Source organism: Aythya fuligula, chromosome 2 (genome assembly GCF_009819795.1).
Source record: "Aythya fuligula isolate bAytFul2 chromosome 2, bAytFul2.pri, whole genome shotgun sequence".
Classification (NCBI taxonomy): Eukaryota; Metazoa; Chordata; class Aves; order Anseriformes; family Anatidae; genus Aythya; species Aythya fuligula.
In genome coordinates this window covers 22,758,535-22,777,031 of record NC_045560.1, presented here as the reverse complement: position 1 = coordinate 22,777,031, position 18,497 = coordinate 22,758,535, and the positions used below count along the sequence as shown (strand labels likewise).

Here is an 18,497-nt window from a genome sequence, read left to right as displayed (position 1 = left end):
ATTTGATAAGATAAAGAAAAATGCTTATGCTATTTTCTGTTCTGTACTCAAAATACTACTATTTCAGAAGTCTTCCCAAATTTTTCTGCTCTTCACAGTTGTCCACAAGATGGAGCAGTTAAACTTTGATAAGCATACAGATTTTGAAGGGGGCGGCATATTACATTTATGTTCTAGCACAGCCCATATCATGTTTTTTGGTTTTGTTTTCAAAACCATACGCATTATCAGGCTGCATCTCCACAGATTACCACAAATTAATGTTGAAAGCAAGATGTAAGAATGACAGTGGTACTTGCAAATCTAGTGCCTTTAAATTTTCTTTTAAAAAACAGGAGTGGGATTAAGGTTTGATTTAGTTATAGCATGAAGATGCCTTTCTCAGGTTATGTGATGTATCTATCACATAAGGAAGACAGGCTTAGCCTAGCCTTGAACGCACCGCAAAGTCCTGTTTGGGAATGAGAGGGAATCTTGAAGAAATGAATTAATTGAAATATAGTACTTAGAGAAACAGAAAAAAAAAAAAGCGTAACACCAGAGAAAAGATGCACTTCAATCTCTTTCCCAGACTGAAAATTCACCTCATGGGGTCTGAAGATCAGAACCACGAAGAATAAAAGAAAATGAACCCACTGGCATAGCTCTGTACCTTCATTTAACAAGTTTATTCCATCCTGCTTTCCATCCTGTGAGTGGCCTGGATCCAGAGAGGTTTGAGAAAGACTAACATCTGCTGAAAGTTGGTCCAGACTTTGAAAACTTTTTCTGTAAAACAAGTAATAAGTTTAAATAATAACACATTTAAAGATCCCACTAGAAATATTTTCCACGAAACGATTTTTTTTAGAGAAATAACTAATAAAAAAAATATTAATCTTTCTTCACTTAATCAGTCTCTGTTTTTTGTTTCCCAAAAGATTGTTGTTTATTTTTTATTTATTTATTTTTTTGTGTGAAAACTTTTTTTTTTTTTCCCCTAATCCAAAGGAAGGAAATTTTCATGTTAAGTGAGAAACACAGAATTTTTCTAACAGATATTTCAAATAGAATACATTTAAGAGTATGCTATGGGAAATACATAATTTTGAGTTTTTCTGTTCCTTTAAAGGTGAATCTAAATATTCAACTTACTCATCCCATTGTTGATTGTGCTTTCTATAGAGTAGAGTGTCCAAGGCAACAGCATTGACATCCAGAGCTCCTGGGGAAGGCCACTGATTGGTGAGGTGAGTAGTTAATTCTTGTCTTGATCTCAAGTCATTATTCTTTAGTACAGTCCTGTGAATATAAAAAACAGTAAATTTGAGTCTATTAAAAACAATTCTTTAAGGTACAAAAAGAAAAACAAAACAAGTAGTCCCATCCAAGTCAATACTCTACTTCAAGTGACTGACAGACTGCAATTTTCATAAACCATCATAAGCGGGTTCACTTTTCCTGGGGAAGCAACTTAAGAACAGGAAAAGGTAAAATAACATTCTTCCTGCAAAAGCATTAAAAAAACAGCATCATTTTAAAGATGCTTTCTGTCTGCATAATGGTAATTAACAGACCAACTACTGGAACATAATTCCCTTTTTCCTCCCAATTCTGTGGGCTTTGAAGTGCAACCTGCCTCCTCCTCACCCTGAAATAAGTGTTTTGGGGGAATGAACTAAAACCCAGATGTGTTAATTCCATTACATGCTTCCAGGCAAAACAAGACACGAAGTTATTCTGCGTTTTATCACCTTACAGTTTTTAGTAAAGTGTATTTCTCCATTACTGAAAACACGTTAGTGGAGGTACCTTACAATTCAAATCAGTTTTGCTTCTTAGCCTTATGAAGCAGATCAGTTTTCTAAAGTTCTAGAAACAAGGAAGCTAATATGCTAACATCAGAAATCATCTACCAAAAACAATATAGAAACTAGGAGAGTATAATGGTTATTCAGGTTCCAAGACGACATTAGCCTTTTTCCAGTAGTAAAAGGCAACCTCCAGCCTACTCTTGTGCTGTTGTTTAATTTAAGCAATATTATTTTTATTTCTAATTTACACATAAATTCTAAAATCTATGAAAACTAGGCAACAGTACATGCTGCTTTGCTAGTTTTAAAACCTGTGGCCTGAAGCAAATAGCTAATGTTGCAGTATCTCCATACTGAATGTACTCTGGAGTTCAAAGCCAAATGCCGTGCTGTTATCTGAAACACCAAACTGCACAGTGAATTGAAGAACTATTGATGGCAGACACATGTCCATATGAATTAACAAGTATTATTTTCAGCAGGTCTATTTTTACAATGCAGTTTTTAATTCTCATGATACCTGAACTGTTTAGACAGGAACCTCAACAAGGACACATAATCCCACCCAAAAGACAAAATTCCCCACAAAGCAAGGTAAGACAGTAATGAGTTCAGTAAGCAATTTCTAGTAGCTGAGTTTGAGAGAGGAGACAGTTACATGGCAGTGTTGCAAGAGAAAGCATTGAAGCACCAGAGTGAACAAAACTATTTTCAGGAAACTTTTCTCAAGAAGAATTCCATCTCAAAATGAAATTGTGGATGCCTCATCCATTCCTGGAGGTGTTCAAGACCAGGTTGGACAAGGCCCTGGGCAACCTGATCGAGTGGGCAGCATCCCTGCCTATGGCAGGGGTTTGAAACTGGATGATCTTTAAGGTCCCTTCCAACCCGAGCCATTCTATGGTTCTGTGAATTCCCCCAGCTTTTGTGCAAGATTTTTGTACATCAGCTATTCTACCCTGGGATCTCCCTCAAGTTTCTGCTCTCTGAGGTGTGTATGAAGCAAACACTTTCATAGCTTGAAGCTCTCCATAATTTCAAATATCTTTTGTGTTACTTCCCTGTGGTGTTTCCCTAATCCCCGGGGGTACCTTGAACATTAAACAGGTCTGTTAAAAGGCTTGCTGGCCTGAGGAAGCTGAATCACTGACCTGGCAAGTCACTATGAGGTTAGATACCTGGGCTGCACGACCTCCTGACCCAGGAGGGCTTGCATGCTTTCAGTGAGGTTTCCTAACAGGACACCCAGTGTATATTAGCAACAATGCACACAGTAACTAAATGCAAACTCATACAAGTATATGTAAATTCCCATCTGGGCAACTCCTGTACATTATCACCACACAACTCAGCAGCTATGCTAGGTTACTAAGAAATAAATACAGTGAGTGAGGAGGATAAAAAACTACACATCTGCAGACAAGTTGCTAACAGTAGAATTTCGGTATTTTACATGAGTTTCTATATCAAGGCTTGCTCCACAAATCCTCATGCTACTGTAACCTGAAATTTCATCCTTGCTGCATGGAAAAAAGTTCTGAATAAATGCCTAACTAAACTCTTCCGAGGATTTTAGAGCAATAACATTTGAAGACAGTACTGGGAGTTCACAACTTAAAGTTCTCCACCACGCTAAGCAAGGAAAACAGGCACTACATAGGATACAGAAGTAACTCTTCTCATATTATTTTTTATATAAAAATATCTTTGAATATATAAAATCAGTCCAAACACAGTATTCAGCTTTTATGAAATAGCAATAAAGATAATAGGAAATTTGAGAAAATGCTCATAGCAGGTGCTAGGAGTTCCTACCTATTCTTTCAGCTTTGCAAATTATTTAGCTGTTTGTCCTCTTGCAGTCATTCTTAAAACATCACAAGATTTAACTGCAGCAAGCATTTGTGAATGGCACAGTTCGCAAACAGCTATTCTTTCATGATAAACAAAGGCACTATCAATTCACATACAATAACCAGACTTATTTTCAGAGTCAAAGTATGAAATTGCACAGTTTACATCATTCTCAAACTCCCAGTCATCATAAATCAGTAGTGATACTGCCACAAACTTTCAAAAAGGGGAAGAAATGGAGACAAAAGGTTTACCACACAAGCTAAAAAGGAAGCAAATATGATCACATTTTAGTGAAAATAAGCATGTGAATTTCCAAACACTCAATGTGAAAAATGATCCTCTATACTATTGAGTGCTCCCCTACTCTAATGATTGGTCCAAAGAGGCATTCTGGAAGAAGCCTCAAAAGGCAATGATTTATTTTATCCAAGGCAGAATTAATTTCTACAGTAGAACTCTATTCGCCAGAATGCCAGCATTGTAACTAGTGCTGATCAGCTCTAGGTTGCAATACTTTAACAGCTCAAGTAGGACTTTTCTTAATAATCATAATGAGTGCAATGAAGATTAGAGCATTTCTCCACATGCATAATGTCAGACTGTATAACCAAAAGAAGAATATTACTATTGAAACTTATATATCTGCCAGTATAGCAAAATAAGTTATCTATATAAAAAGTTTCTGAGAAAAAAAAAAATAGAATAAAGACTCAAAACAAAAATAAGAAACAAAGAATTGGTGGACAGGTACAAAAGGCAAACAGGGATATTGGTGACATTTCTAAATTTCACAAAACATTCAAGAATAAAATGCAAATTTAGCATTTTTTTTAATTTACACACACACACAGGAAATCTCTGGGTCTCGATTGGAAAATATCTCAAATCTGTGGCAAAGTGATACATGCAATCTTCTGCATAAAATGATGAAAGCAGGTCTGCAGTAAAACATACTAAACTGGAAAGGCCTATGTACGAACAGATTTTATTCTACCACCTCAGCTCTGAAGAATGAAACACTGGCAAGAAGTACCCGCTGAAAAGCAGCTGTAGACCAAGCAAGCAAGACTCCAAGCACAGACTTGTCATAAAAAGCATCACTTAAATGGAACAAAATCCCTAAACCATCCAAACCAAAGAATAATATTAAAGATCAAACTATACAGCTTTAATTTTATATATAATTTGATAAAATATCATTCTATTCATAGTGGTTTTATAGCTGTGATGATTTCAGGATGATGCCATATAAGGCCTGGATAAGATAAACTAAGCCATTTAACACAGGGGTAAAAGCAGCATGACTCCGTTTGAATGGAAGAAAGGCAGCGTGTGAGATATGGTTTAACAGGGCAGGGCATCCTGGTGAGACTGTAGAGTGCAGAAAGTTTTATGCAGAGTAGAGAGAATGTGTAAAAATGGACTCAAAACAAAGGAGAGGGCTTAAACTTATTTATGATACATCATCTAAACTAGAAATGAAAAAAAAAAATCTTGGCTGAATGCTTCTGAACTTATTTCCCACATTCAGTGTGATATCTACCTGCAATCATTTCCATCCCTTTACAATCATGTTGTCAAAGAAGTAGCAGAAGCTGTCTTTTGGGACCTAAAGATACAAAATAATTATTTTTCTCCTGCTCTCAACGTTTTTGCCCTAAGCAGTTTTTATCACAACAAATATTTTTATGAAATACCTTCATATTGTGTTTAAAGTTCTGAAAAACATTTAAAAAAATGGCAGGCAGAGAGAAGACATTTCTAATTTTTTGGAAGTGATTACTGAACTGCTATTTTTGTACTGAAAGATGGTAAGTAAAAAACCTAGTCCTTCATCCAATAAACTTGCTTTCATCCAGTGAGTAACAGGAACAGCCAGAATATTAACATCAGGTTTGTGCAGATGCTCATAGAACCATCTCCACATGCTTTTGACTTGCAGTGCTTAAATTGTGCATTTAAGGAGTAAGGAAAAGTGAGAGCAGTGAAATCTTATTACAGACCTCAAGATAATCAAAGTAGAAGAAATCAGCAAGCAAGTATTCTGGAGAGTACCTTACAAAGACAGAACAAGTGAATACTAGTGGAGAAGGATGGTTATTTCATGACTTACATTTTTGAGATGATTTATTAAGGACAAGCAGAATACCATTACGTACAGTACATGCACAATAACAAAATGCAATAAACAAATTACTGATCTACAGTCTGTTGCCCTTTCAGTTGTTCTGGTACAATCGTTCAGGAGCTATTCCAAAAAAGGATCACAAAAACAATTGTTTTTTTTTGTTTTTGTTTTTCTTTTAAAGTAACCTTTAAAATTTAATTAATGAGCTAATTCCATAGTTCTACTTGCACTAGCATTGCTTTTGGCAGCTCAGCTCCTTCTCAGAAAGATACGAAATTGTTCCTCTGAATTAACACGTCTAAAACTTCTGTAACTTAAAATGTGACCTGATTCATTTTGTTCATTTATAGGGGAGAGACGGGAACAGGATACAGTCTGCACACAGGGTTCCTGTGTACAAAACGCAAATGATATAAAAACGTGATTATCTTTACTTACTTACTATCCTGTAATGATATTTATCTCTGGGAATTTAAAAATAGATTAAAAAAATAATAATTTCAAGTGCAAATAAAGCTAATATAGAAAAGCCTCATCTTGACAACCATTTCTCTGGTCTCACTTCAGCTAAATACTGTTTCTAATTAGCCCTGGGTTTATGTCATTGGAAGACATTGTCTCTGGAAGACCCATTTACATAGATTTTGTTGTTTAATAAAAAAGGTAGTTCAATTTCCAGTTATACCTACGAAAAACCAGTAATTTCTTACCTGCAAGTTTAATTTCTCCAAATCCAGAAAATGCCAGTCCAGTTGGCAATTTGCCCTCCTACCAGCAGATGGAGACAGGAAATAAACCAAACAGACTAATTCCCTAAGAAAGGGAATTATATCAGATGAATGCTCCAGTTCAAGAACTACCTGAGTAGTGAAAAGTAAAAGTGAAAATAAAAGCTTAAAAATAAAAATAAAAACATTTGAATAAGAAAGAACAAGCTTTAAAACCATTATTTAGGACAGGAAATATGGAATGCAAACTCAAATTGATAGCATACATGGATATAACTGAAATCTGCAAGAGCAACTCTAAAACAAAAGGGAACTCTCAAACTGTCAGTAGTTTAGCAAGACAGTGAGGTGTCTGGACTGGTATATCATTGGACTTTGAGAAATTAGATCAGCAGGTATGAAAATGAGTTACTTACCAGTGGATTTTGATGCTGTAACATATCACCTCTCTCAGGTGTGTGCCCTGTGCACAGGCACAGTATTCCCCAAATTTGATGCCAGAGCTCCCAGCAGACTTTCTAATGGCAGCCGCTGCAGTGAAAAAAAAGCAGGCATGTCCTACCACACCAGTTTTCTTACTGTTTCTGACTGGCCAACAGATCTTCGTGTTAACAGCAATGGTACTGAGGTGTGCCACAGAAGAGATTCCCTTGATGCTTCTTCAGCAACCTTTTTAGTCCTCCTTTCATATCCCCTAGAGGTCTTGAAACATATCCTCCAGCAACAAAATTACCATCATCAATTTTATGCATCTTTTCATCTCCTTGAGCTTTACAGCTGCAGCTTGACTCTTGATTTCTAATCTAATTACAATGGAGATTTTATTTCAGAATACAGACATCATCCAGAATGGATACAAACACACTACAGTTCAATTTGCATGTGCTCATTAACATACTACAGGAGTGCAGTATGGACATCTCCTCTTCTTGGACAAATAACCAAGCCCAATTCCTCTGGAGGAGGATAACGGGCAAATTCCAACCAACTTTCCTGGATATCAAGTCCTGACTGAAGGCAAAAAAAAAATACAGAAAATAAAACAAATGAACCTGACTAGCAACCAAATCATTTAAAAAACAAAACAAAACAAAACAAAAAAAAAAAAAAAAGAGAGAGAGCTTTTAATTCTGTTCTTCAACTTTTTTTCCGGCAGATGAACTGAAAGAACTCCTAGAAAAAACAGGGGGGGGGTTGTTTTGTTTTAGACAGATTATCAAATTTGCCTTTAGTAAATAATCCCTCAAATGGAGTTTGTTATTCAATGGATAGTAAGGATTTTTCCACAGCAGCTACATAAAGACAAACTATCTGTCCATAGCTGAATCTCTTCTAAAAGGACACTTCTAAAGGAGTAGCAGGCAGGGGGAAAAAACAAACAAACAAACCAAAACCAACCAAAACTAAAATCAGAACAGATCTGGAAAACTGCACCAGAACAGTAGTCTTGTCAATAATCTGTTGCTATTTTAACATGTTTCCTTTGCATTCAGTAGAAGCAGAAAATCAACTGTAAAACAGTTACATCCAACATAAGATAGATCTCTATAGAAAACTACTTGGCAAAACTAGCATATAAACTCCATTAGAATGTCATGGGTCTAACTTTAAAAAAAAAAAAAAAAAAGTGAGTATGGATATTGACTCTTAATGACTCTTCTTTTAATGTGAAGGACAGAAAACCATGTTGGTTTGGAAAAAAAAGAAAAGGAAAAAACAATGTAGCTTCAGAGTCTAAGGCAATTACAGAATGAGAAGAATGCAAGATAAAAATCTTGCATTCCCAAGGAGAATGGGAAGCAAAGCAAAACAAAATGTAAAAGCTCTGAACACAGGACATTTAAAACAAAGAAATGGGAAGGAAAGAAAAAGGAAGCAAATAAAAATATTTTCCAGGCGTTATCTGGTTCATAATTTGGGTATCAAAATAAGGAAAAAATTATGTTAAGTGGCTGCATAAGTAAACCTTAAGGACAAACATAATAAAGGCCAAACTAAATCTCAGCCACTTGCCACCCAAAAAGAAAGGCAGCTAGTAAAAGCCTCTTGGTCAACAAATCAGTTAACAAAATACATACTTACTTGATTATGACTTCAAGCATTTTTTTTTTAATTTATTTTAAGCCTTTCAAGAAATCACTTCTCATGTTTTAGTTTAACAAAACACTAAAAAAATCCTGACACAAAGCCTTATAACTAAATATCAAAGAATGAAAAATATATTGCTTTCTAAGTTTTTTTTTTTTAATTATCATCCTTTAAAAGAAAAAATACATTTCTGTGACTGCATGTGTATGCACACTGGTTAAGTCTGTTTTCATCTACTCAAACTATTTTCATTTTATAAAAACTTTAAATCTTGTTCTGAAATTATACAATGTATTTTCCTATTCCTTTTTACTGGAATAAACATAATTTATATTGATTTAATCAGATAAAAAATAGCCAAAATAAATTCTAATCTAAGGTAATTTAAATATTTTAATCTGTCTAAGCAATATTAAAATAGATTGACACTATATATCAATGACAAAGTATCACTGATATCTCACATCTTTCATCTCTGAAAATAGAATACTTACCATACTAACCTAGCACTATTCTACGTGCACAAAAAACGTGTCTATTTTTACTATTCGACATTTAAAGTCTGTCTTAATTGGGTGTTAAACTTCATGTGGTTTGTGTTTTATACATTAGAAGAATATATATGAAAAAAAATGTTCAACTCTTCTTGTTTACTATTTTTTCCTATAAGTATCAAGGAGCAAACCTCTAGTAAATGAATACAAGAGCAAAGAAATGAAGCAAGAAAAATTCGGAATCTCAGAAGCAAATAGCAATTCAAGTCTATTTATCTAAATGGGTAGAGCAGATGAAGATCAAATTCAGTCTCCATTTTTGCATTCAACGAGTTGCTGATTACATATTACAACTGGCTTACCCTATTTTTAGTTGATATCTATCCACTCTGTTCACAGTGCAAACATCAAATTTCAAAAATCCTTTTATGAAATCCAAGTCTCAGGTTCACCTATTCTAGACATGAGACAATTCTGGAGTTAAATTTGGAATGGAATTGAAATGAATAAATTTATACTTCTTGTACAGGTTTTTTAGCATTGCAATGCCAAAGAAAATATTCTTTTTCTGCCACATTTCAGGTAACATTAACTGAGGATGGAAATCCATAATCCATACAATATGCTTCCCTACTGGGAATATGGATCATTAGCCTTGAAGTCCTCAAAGGGCCAATATTTTTCATTCCTAATTGGAAAGGCCTTACTTTAAATTCTCCATTGGATAAACATTCTGGAATTTGGAAAGCATACAGTACTAATGTCCTGCTAACTTAAAGCTTTCTTGCTGTGCCACTTTAGTTACTATGCCTTTATCCGTGGAAGCATAGCTATGGAAGAAAAGAGAAAGGATGCCACTATAAAGATAGATTTTAATATTCCATATTAGCAATACAACAAAGGTGTTTTTTTTATTATTAAAAATATAGAATGGCTTTTTTTTTTAATTATTATTAAAAAGCCATTAGAATGGAAATAAGTATGCAAAATTGTCCAATGAAAGTCCTCAAATGAAAGATTCTCAAATCTACTAAGAAAAATAAGGAAAAAAAATAGAGAGAAGAGAGAAAAGACTCCTAGAAACACAGTATTTTCCACCTTAGAATCAGCCAGCATTTTGCTGCAGATACATGACCACTGCTTGTCCCTGATGACACCAGTAACATAAAAGCCTTTTATAAAAGGCTTTTATATATATTTTAAAATAAACCTTTTCAAGCCACTACTTAAAAGTTCAGAATCAGACTTAAAATATGAGAATTTAAAAAGAAATCTCTCAACTGCATCTTGCGTACTAAGTCCTCTTCTTCAGGCTGCTATCAATCCAGAAAGTTTGGGTTTCCTGCAGCATAACAAACCCCCCCAGGCCCTCCGGGTTGTAAGAATACTGTGTCTTCCCTCAGGTCCAAGTCTTGGCTGCAATTTTGTTTAATTCTGCGTGTTTCTTTACTCCGTTGCTCTGTATTGCAGGAAATCTACATACTGCACCCAGCTGTAGACCTTTTCCTCGTTACACTTTCAAGCAAAAAGAACACTCCCATGTCTTGGCAGATCTGCCTCACTGGAAACAGGACTTCTCTTGCTGCCTATCCACGCCTTTGTGAAACACAGAAGGCATTTATACAATAATGCAGCAAACTTCAAAGGAAAGAATTCCTCAGAAACAAAATCAAAACCACTGCGTACACTAAACAGTTACGCCATCTGTCAGAATATGCAATATTTTTCTAAGATATGTTTCACAAGTTAAAAAAAAAAAAAAAAAAAAAAAGTACTGATTGAGAAAACAAGGAGCTGAGAACAGACCAGACTGCGATAATGAAGTTTTAAAACTGATGCTGCAAACCTACGGGAGACAGGACAGCATGATAAATAACTGTGTGCCTAACGTGAACTCTGGTTTGACAGTGAGGATCCATGAAGGCTTTAAAAGGAAAGATGAATTAACACTCAATTTTGATGTTTTGATGTTCTAGTAAAGAAATTCACCAAATAGATCAAACAATAAATTTTAATATTCTAGTTCTAACAAACTGGATTTACTATACTTATGAAGTTGAGCCAATATTTTATATATATATTTTTTTTAAAAAAAAAAGCTTTACAAGAGGACTATCTGAAAACAAAGGTTAGATAGCTAAAGAAATGCCCCAATTTTCCTGTTTCTCTAGATGATGTAGCTTTTGAGGGAAGATTACAAAAGCAGGCAACCCACATTTATAGTTTTACTCATGAGGGAACACAAACTGCAGGTTAGGATTTCAAACCTTTTGCTCAGACTCTTCTGTTTCTACCTCCTTGGATGAGCTTCTCTCTGCTTTGTCCTTGACAGAAAGGTTATAGCCTACAACCTCTACAACCTTGTGCCCCCCCCAAGGTGTGCCCTTCCCCTGCCTGCTCCTGGGCCAAGTATTTGTGGCAGCACTCTGAAGGCACTCAAGTAGCTCCAAACCAAACCTTACAAATGGACAAAAAGCACCAATACTACTGTCATAAGCGAGTTTCTAACTAGGGCATGAACTGTCTTTGGAAGTGAATCATTGCTGCTGCAAAGAATACATCTTCCTCTAATCTGCAGTTAATCTAACTCCAAAATAGATCTGTTAGGACACAGTGCATTTCAAACAAAGAGAAGCTCATTTTGCCAGTCATGAATTTACTTCAGCAGGCATGAATTTACTCTGGCATGCTGCTCTCAGAACAATTATGACTGTGCTCAGGTGCTGCTGAGAATGAGCTAATGTATTTTTCTGAAAGGCTGGGAGGATATCTTAGCCTGAGCTCGATGCAGTGCTGAAAAATATATGTGAACACAGTGTACTCCAGCAGTCAATACCTGGAAGACAGCGAAGCGTAAGCAGCAGGCTGTGCACCGCTCAGAAGTGGAAACATGCACAGACCATTTGCTCTAATTTCAGTGTCAATGTTGCAAACAGTCTCTCAGGGTTGCAACTAAACTGCCATTTACAGCCTCTACAAAGACATTGATATTATCCAGATAGGAACTGCATCGCTGAGTCTATCAGACAGGTAGATTAAAATCTTAAGAACGCAGTACAAGCATTATTTGGGCCTTGAAAAAAAACTGACTATTTCCAAAGTAACAGCCAGACAAATTAAATAAATCTAACTTCAAGATCTGCTAAATCATATAAGAAGTTCTTAATTATACAGACATGCTTAATACAATGTGATACATGAGCATCACTACAATTTAATTTGAGTCTTATTTGTGCCATAACCAAAGACAGAACTCCAATCACAGAGGAGTTTCCTTGAGTTTCCTTCCCTGCATGTACTCCTCCACAAAGCACCAGAACAAAACAGTGATGTGGGGAGAAACAGCAGGAGGAGATAAACAGAGAGCTATAAAACAATAAAGCAACTGACAAAGCTAAGAAATATATTCTCAATATATGGGATAAATGATATATATATATATATATATTTTTTTTTTTTTTCATTTATGTATGTACGTATTTTGCACCCATGGGGAGAAAGACGTCATACCATCTTACACCAGGCATACTGGCCTAAAAACCCGAAAAATACATTAGAAGAAAATCAGTATTAGTAAAAATTACACAAATTACTCTCATTATTACAACAAAATCACAGCAGAAAAAGATATATGTTTTGAAGCATTTAATGTTGAGTTTTACCTTTGTTTACAATGCTTTCCTTTTTCCTTAGCATTTAAATTATTTTTTTTTTCTGGTAAAGTGATTAGCTTTCATAACATCAGTGAGTCACTATCCAGGAGATGAGTCACTATTCAGGAAATTGATGGAATCCCTCTTGTAATCATGTATCAATATTTAACATATAAATATCAATTTCAGATACAGAATCTCAACTTAAAACCTTAAATTTGCAAAAGATCAGCAGAGAAATTTTGACTTAGGTACAGCTAAGTGTGTAAGCTAAAAGAAAGACCAAGAATCACTCAAGGGGAGAAAGAAAAAGCCTGGTAAGCTGAGATGAAGAGTTATAATGCAAGACTGTTATGGGCCATTTCATATTTTCCCCAGTCACTCCTCTGACTGATGGGACAGATGATCAAAAAAAGTTTGGAGACTACTCCTCCAAGATGCATCCAACGCTTCTCTGCAGGATCTTAGAAGGAGAAATGGCTGCCCTTGTCATTTTGAATACCCCAGGATCCAGTTCCTTGATGATTTGATTTCTCTTTCCCATTGTGTTTTGACTGCTGTGAAAACCAAACTATTTTCTTCAGTTAAAAACTCCAAGGATCATGGGCTTCTCTTGGCTGTCCTCCTGGGAGCAGTTAATTTTAAGCAATTCCTTTAATAACTTCTCCACCCCCCCTGTAAGGAATACTGTTTTTGTAGACTAGTAGAGCCAAAAGCACTGGTCTCTGACACTGAGCCCCAGGTGCAGCCAGACTTGGGTTGTTTCAAATTGGTGTAACCAGCCACCACATACATAGAGTGCACTGTTTACTGGGCCGTAAAATGAACAGCGAGAGGACCAGACCCAACAGTAGGATGTAGCAGTATAGATTAGTAGTTATATATATGATAGTGCCCAACAGCTTGGGCACTAAGATGCAAGTTGGGTCACAAGTACAGCTTCTGTAAGCTCTACCGAATCCCAAACCAAATGGTCCAATTACTATTTATACATGACTGCAAGTATCTTCAAAACCACATCTTTCCTTTGCTTTGGAAACCTTTAGAAGTAACAGAACCATAAAATTAATGCCCTCACTGCAACAGTGACAGCAAACATTTCTCAAGGAAGCAGATTAAAGCCAGAATATGCCTCCATTGCCCTTACTACAACTGACAATCACCAGGCAATCATTTCATTTGCGGATACTGAGCATGGTAAAAGAGCAAGAACTGTTCTTCTTGATCAGCTGTGCATTTGTTTAAATATGCCTGACTGATAATCAGGTGGTCTATTGCAGTTTCATGGTCTAACCCGGTTTGCCATCAGTTTGCCGAAGAGAGACATCCAACCCTCAGATGGCTGGGCATATTATTAAGAAATCCAATTAAGTTGAGATACATTATTATTTTTCTCTCCTGTGAATAACTAATTTGACAAATTTTCAGCCTCACTATTTAAAAAAAAAAAAAAAAAAAAAAAAAAGGTATTTGTGAGATTCATGAAATAGCTTTTAACTAGATTAAAAACTGTTTATTGTAGTTTGGATACTCAAGCTTGAGAGCCAAAGTTAAGAATACTGAAACTGTAGATCATTAAGTTTTTCATAGCAGCTCTAAGACAAAAATAATGAGTTGTTCCCATTTCTGTATACATTCTGTGCTTTATATCAAATTGCGTTATTAAATATGAATATGGAAAAGGTTCTATGTGGGTAATCTAGTTTATAACCTAAGGTCTTGTTGACCACTAGTGTTATCTCATTTCCAAGTCAGCAACAATAACAATCTGTACTGCCAAGAAAGTCAAACCTCCATTCCCCTCTACTTTTATTTTTGGAAGCAGACCTAAACAGACTCAGATTCTGCCCAAATCCATTAATTCATTGAGAAAATAGGTAAAATATTTTGACTTGCATGCCTTTGAAATACAATTTTGGAAACATCAACAAACAAACAAAATTTGAAGCAGTAGAACCTTTTACCTTAGCAACAACAGCCAGTGGAAGAGAACAGCAACATTAAAAACAAAATATAGAATGTTTATTTTATAATAGTTTCCATTACACAGAAAACGATCCTAAATCGGATCTCAAAGTATTTGTACAAACATTAATGTGATATGCCTCAGACAGAATTACAATCCCAAACTTTCTCTTAGCTGCCGGTAAAAAAAAAAAAAAAATCCAGAAAGATTATAGAATACATTCACAAATGCAAAATGCTAAAAATGGCACGAGAGCAAAACAGTCGGTATGGAATTCCGTGAACACTGTTCTAAAACAGCTGGACCATAAAAAGCAATTGGCCAATACTCATGCCTCATTACAGACACATTAGTGATAGAACATTCAGTTGCCAGGTCAGCACTTCATCCTTGGTCAGGGAAAACAAACAAACAAAAAAAAACACCCACAAGTAAAAAAGAACAATTAAAAGATGCTAATTACGTCTGGTGTTCACCATTAAAAAGCTGTTAGAAGTATTCCTTCCCTTCCCTATCCCACATTAGGAATTATGGGCTCCTAACACACTTCAAGAAGAGTTTATGTGACAGGCAGTCCCTGCTCATACCTCTCTCTCCAGTTATCTAGCATAGTCCAGGATCCTGACTGCAGGGTCTCACAAACAGCTATACAAGAACACACTGTCAAGATACAACAGAACTTTTCCACAATTTAAGCCTTTACATTAAGAAAGCCAACAAATAAAATTAAACCCCAAAGATTAGAGATCTTTGCAACAGTCAAATTTCATACAGCTCAATGGACAGCAGGTCTGAATGCTCCAAGTTTCCAAATATCAGGAACTCACTTTCCACTCCCACTAACATTTTCCCTACTTCACCCTTACCCCAAAATACTAAGGCAGGCCAAAAAGTATATAAAGAGTCATTAGCTATATCAGTAAGTTCATTAAAGAACTCTGGAACAAGTATCTCTCAAAAGTGAACATACAATCAGGAAGAACAAAGTACTACTCAGGGGATTTTTTTTTATTATTATTATTTTTCCCCTTTGTTTTTGGAATTGTGGCATAAATATAATGCAAATGCTGTATTCCTGGGGATTTTCACAGAACCATTTCAAGCACTGGCAAAAAATGACTTCCCACAATATGGAGTCAGGGGGAACTTTGTTTACAAGCCAGAAGCATGTTTTGCTGCACAGAACAGACCCTTCTGTGAGACCCTAGGGAGAGGGAACCTGCATATCCTAAAGCGTCTTTATATTCTCCTCATTCTGCATTATGTCAAAGGGCACATCTCACTTCCATTTTACTTCAGGGCTCGGACATAAAAATTGCCCCAAATCTAAGATAAACTTATTTAGCTTGTGTTTGTCATGAACAGAACAGAATATAGTTACTGCAGTTGTATACTGTTGTGGCAATTTATCACCTCACAGTGAGTTGTCCATCTAAGTGGATCTTTAAACAATGCCAGAGTGCCTCTGAAAAACGATGGTACCGTCTTACACAACAGACAGAGCTATGAGGATAAATTACCTAAGGACATAAGACACTCAAATATTTACCGTATTAAAAGTCAATTATGATATTAAAAGATTTAAGCCTTTTCCTGTTGTTTTAGTCTTTCACGTTGCTTTAAAGATTAAGGTAAGTAGAAAACTTTCATCAAATTGAATATTTTTAGGGTTATAGGATGAACTCCTACTGTGTCTAAGACACACACAGATAAAATAGAACCTGTACAAAGAAAGAAAATAAATAGTTTTGTCCTCTCTTGCTTCCCTACATTTTAAAAAAGTTTTTTTTTTTTAAAAGAGTAATATTAAATCTGAAAGTAATAAAATATGAAGAAGATTTTAGAGAAAAATGTCAAAAATTTAAGGAAGCTTACTCTAAACAACTTCAGATTTGCAGAAAAAAGCTTAGAATTACTCTGTCTTACACTGCTGCATTATTTTCAGGGGAAGGATTTCTGAATAAAAGATTTGTCAGGAACACAAAAGCTACAACAAACCGATTTCTATAAGGAGTTTGACTCATTTCCGCAGGACCAGAAGTTCTTCATATTGTATATTTAAATAAATTAAATAAAGTAATACTGCTTTAACAATGTTTCTCTGTCATACTAACTTACAACTGGTCTTGCAGTTCCACAATGATATATTCCAGCTGTTCCTTCTCCATTTTATGGGCTAGATCCATATCTTCAATTCTTTGTAACAGCAGTTTATTTTGTGAGACAGATTCGGATAGCTGGTTTTCTCTGAGCCGTACCAGTTCTTCAAGGTAACCCTGGAAATAAAAGTATTAGAAAGACTTAACAACCAGCAAAGTTTTCTTTAAGTATGTTCACGTTTTCTGGTTTAAAAAGTATACAATTCTATTTTATTTATTCTTTTTTAAACTGACTAGTAAAATGGCTTATGATTAGTAAGATGTTTCCTAATAGGTACTGAGAAAATCCTGTATTTACCTATATTCCACACTTGGAATAGAAAAACGGATGAAACTACAATAGAGGAATGCCACTCGTATGAAACATTAGTTCATTTTCCAGAAACATAAAGCAATCACTAGCACAAGAAAAAGATCAGGACTCAACGACTTAACAGATGCAAGATGATAGATATTGTGCAAGAAAGACGAGAGAAGAATGTAGCTATATGTATCCATATAGTTAATGAAAAGGATCCAGTATTATTATCAGAAAAAAACAGTTTACGTGAAAACCTCTTTCTTAGAACAGGAAGGTGCAGTATGACATTACATATTAAAATGACAGAGAAGAAAGTTATTGATGTGAAGATTTGTCTACAGGAAACTATAAGGTAGGAAAACTGATAAAGACCACCTCTAGAAACATTGGACGCATATAGCTGGAACATGCACGTGCATTATATCAGTTTCCCAGCTGATACTATAAAAGATACGAGGCAGTACTAATCATACTCCAACTAATTCATCATTTACAAAAATCCACAATGCAAGTATTTAACAGCAGCTGTGATAGCAGGATTGTCACTAAGAGTGTAACTTACCTGCTTACAATACTACGAAGGTATTTCATTTTCTTTACAATCACAGTCTGAGAACTTCAGATACAAGTAACTTCTTACTGGCCCTTCCTAGCCACAGCTGGATACAATTAGTCTATAGTCCATAACATTTTGCACATTCCTTGAAGCTTGCAGGAAAACATATGCTTTCACAGGTGTGAATATGAAGAAACAAAGTAGTTTTCAAAAGGACTTGGAACAGGTGTCCTGTTATATTAAGTACACAGGTATCATGTTTGCTGGCCAGGAAAGCACTAGTAAGATAGTAATTATCACCATGAAGAGGATAAAGGTGTTGGAGCACCTCTTGTATGAGAGGAGGCAGAAAGAGCCAAGACTGCTCAGGGAGGCAATCCCACCACTGTGTATCAATATTTAATGGGAGGGTGTAAAGAGGGCAACATCAGACTTCTCAGCACTATCTGATGAAGAGAAGACAAACTGAAAAATGTGAAACTTCATTTAAACAGGAAAAAAAAAAAAAAGTTTAAATGAACACTGAAATATGTTGTCTAACCAGGCTTGGGACTTTTTGTCACTGAGACTCAGACTACTTCACAGCCTGACTGAACAAGACCCCAAGCAATCTGCTCATTTACTTTTCTTAGAGCAGTGGGGCTGGACTAGGCAATCTCCTGAGGTGCCTTCTGACCACAGCATCCAACTACTCTGTGATTCTTACATTACGTATGAATATAGAGTGGATAGAACTGCATGGGATAGGAAGTTATTTTGGTTTCACTGCAAGTT

The 18,497-nt window shown here is 35.6% G+C and overlaps 1 protein-coding gene across 1 annotated transcript in view; it reads right to left on the bottom strand.

Annotated features, from left to right (window-relative positions):
• Positions 1 to 18,497, bottom strand: part of RUNDC3B (RUN domain containing 3B) — a 51,104-nt gene that overhangs the window by 3,181 nt on the left and 29,426 nt on the right. The window contains exons 8-10 of the mRNA XM_032181617.1: positions 16,826 to 16,983; positions 1,135 to 1,281; positions 653 to 768 (exon numbers count right to left, since the gene is read on the bottom strand). Of these exons, the coding sequence (XP_032037508.1) occupies positions 653 to 768; positions 1,135 to 1,281; positions 16,826 to 16,983 (421 nt within the window). The remainder of the gene's footprint in view (positions 1 to 652; positions 769 to 1,134; positions 1,282 to 16,825; positions 16,984 to 18,497) is intronic.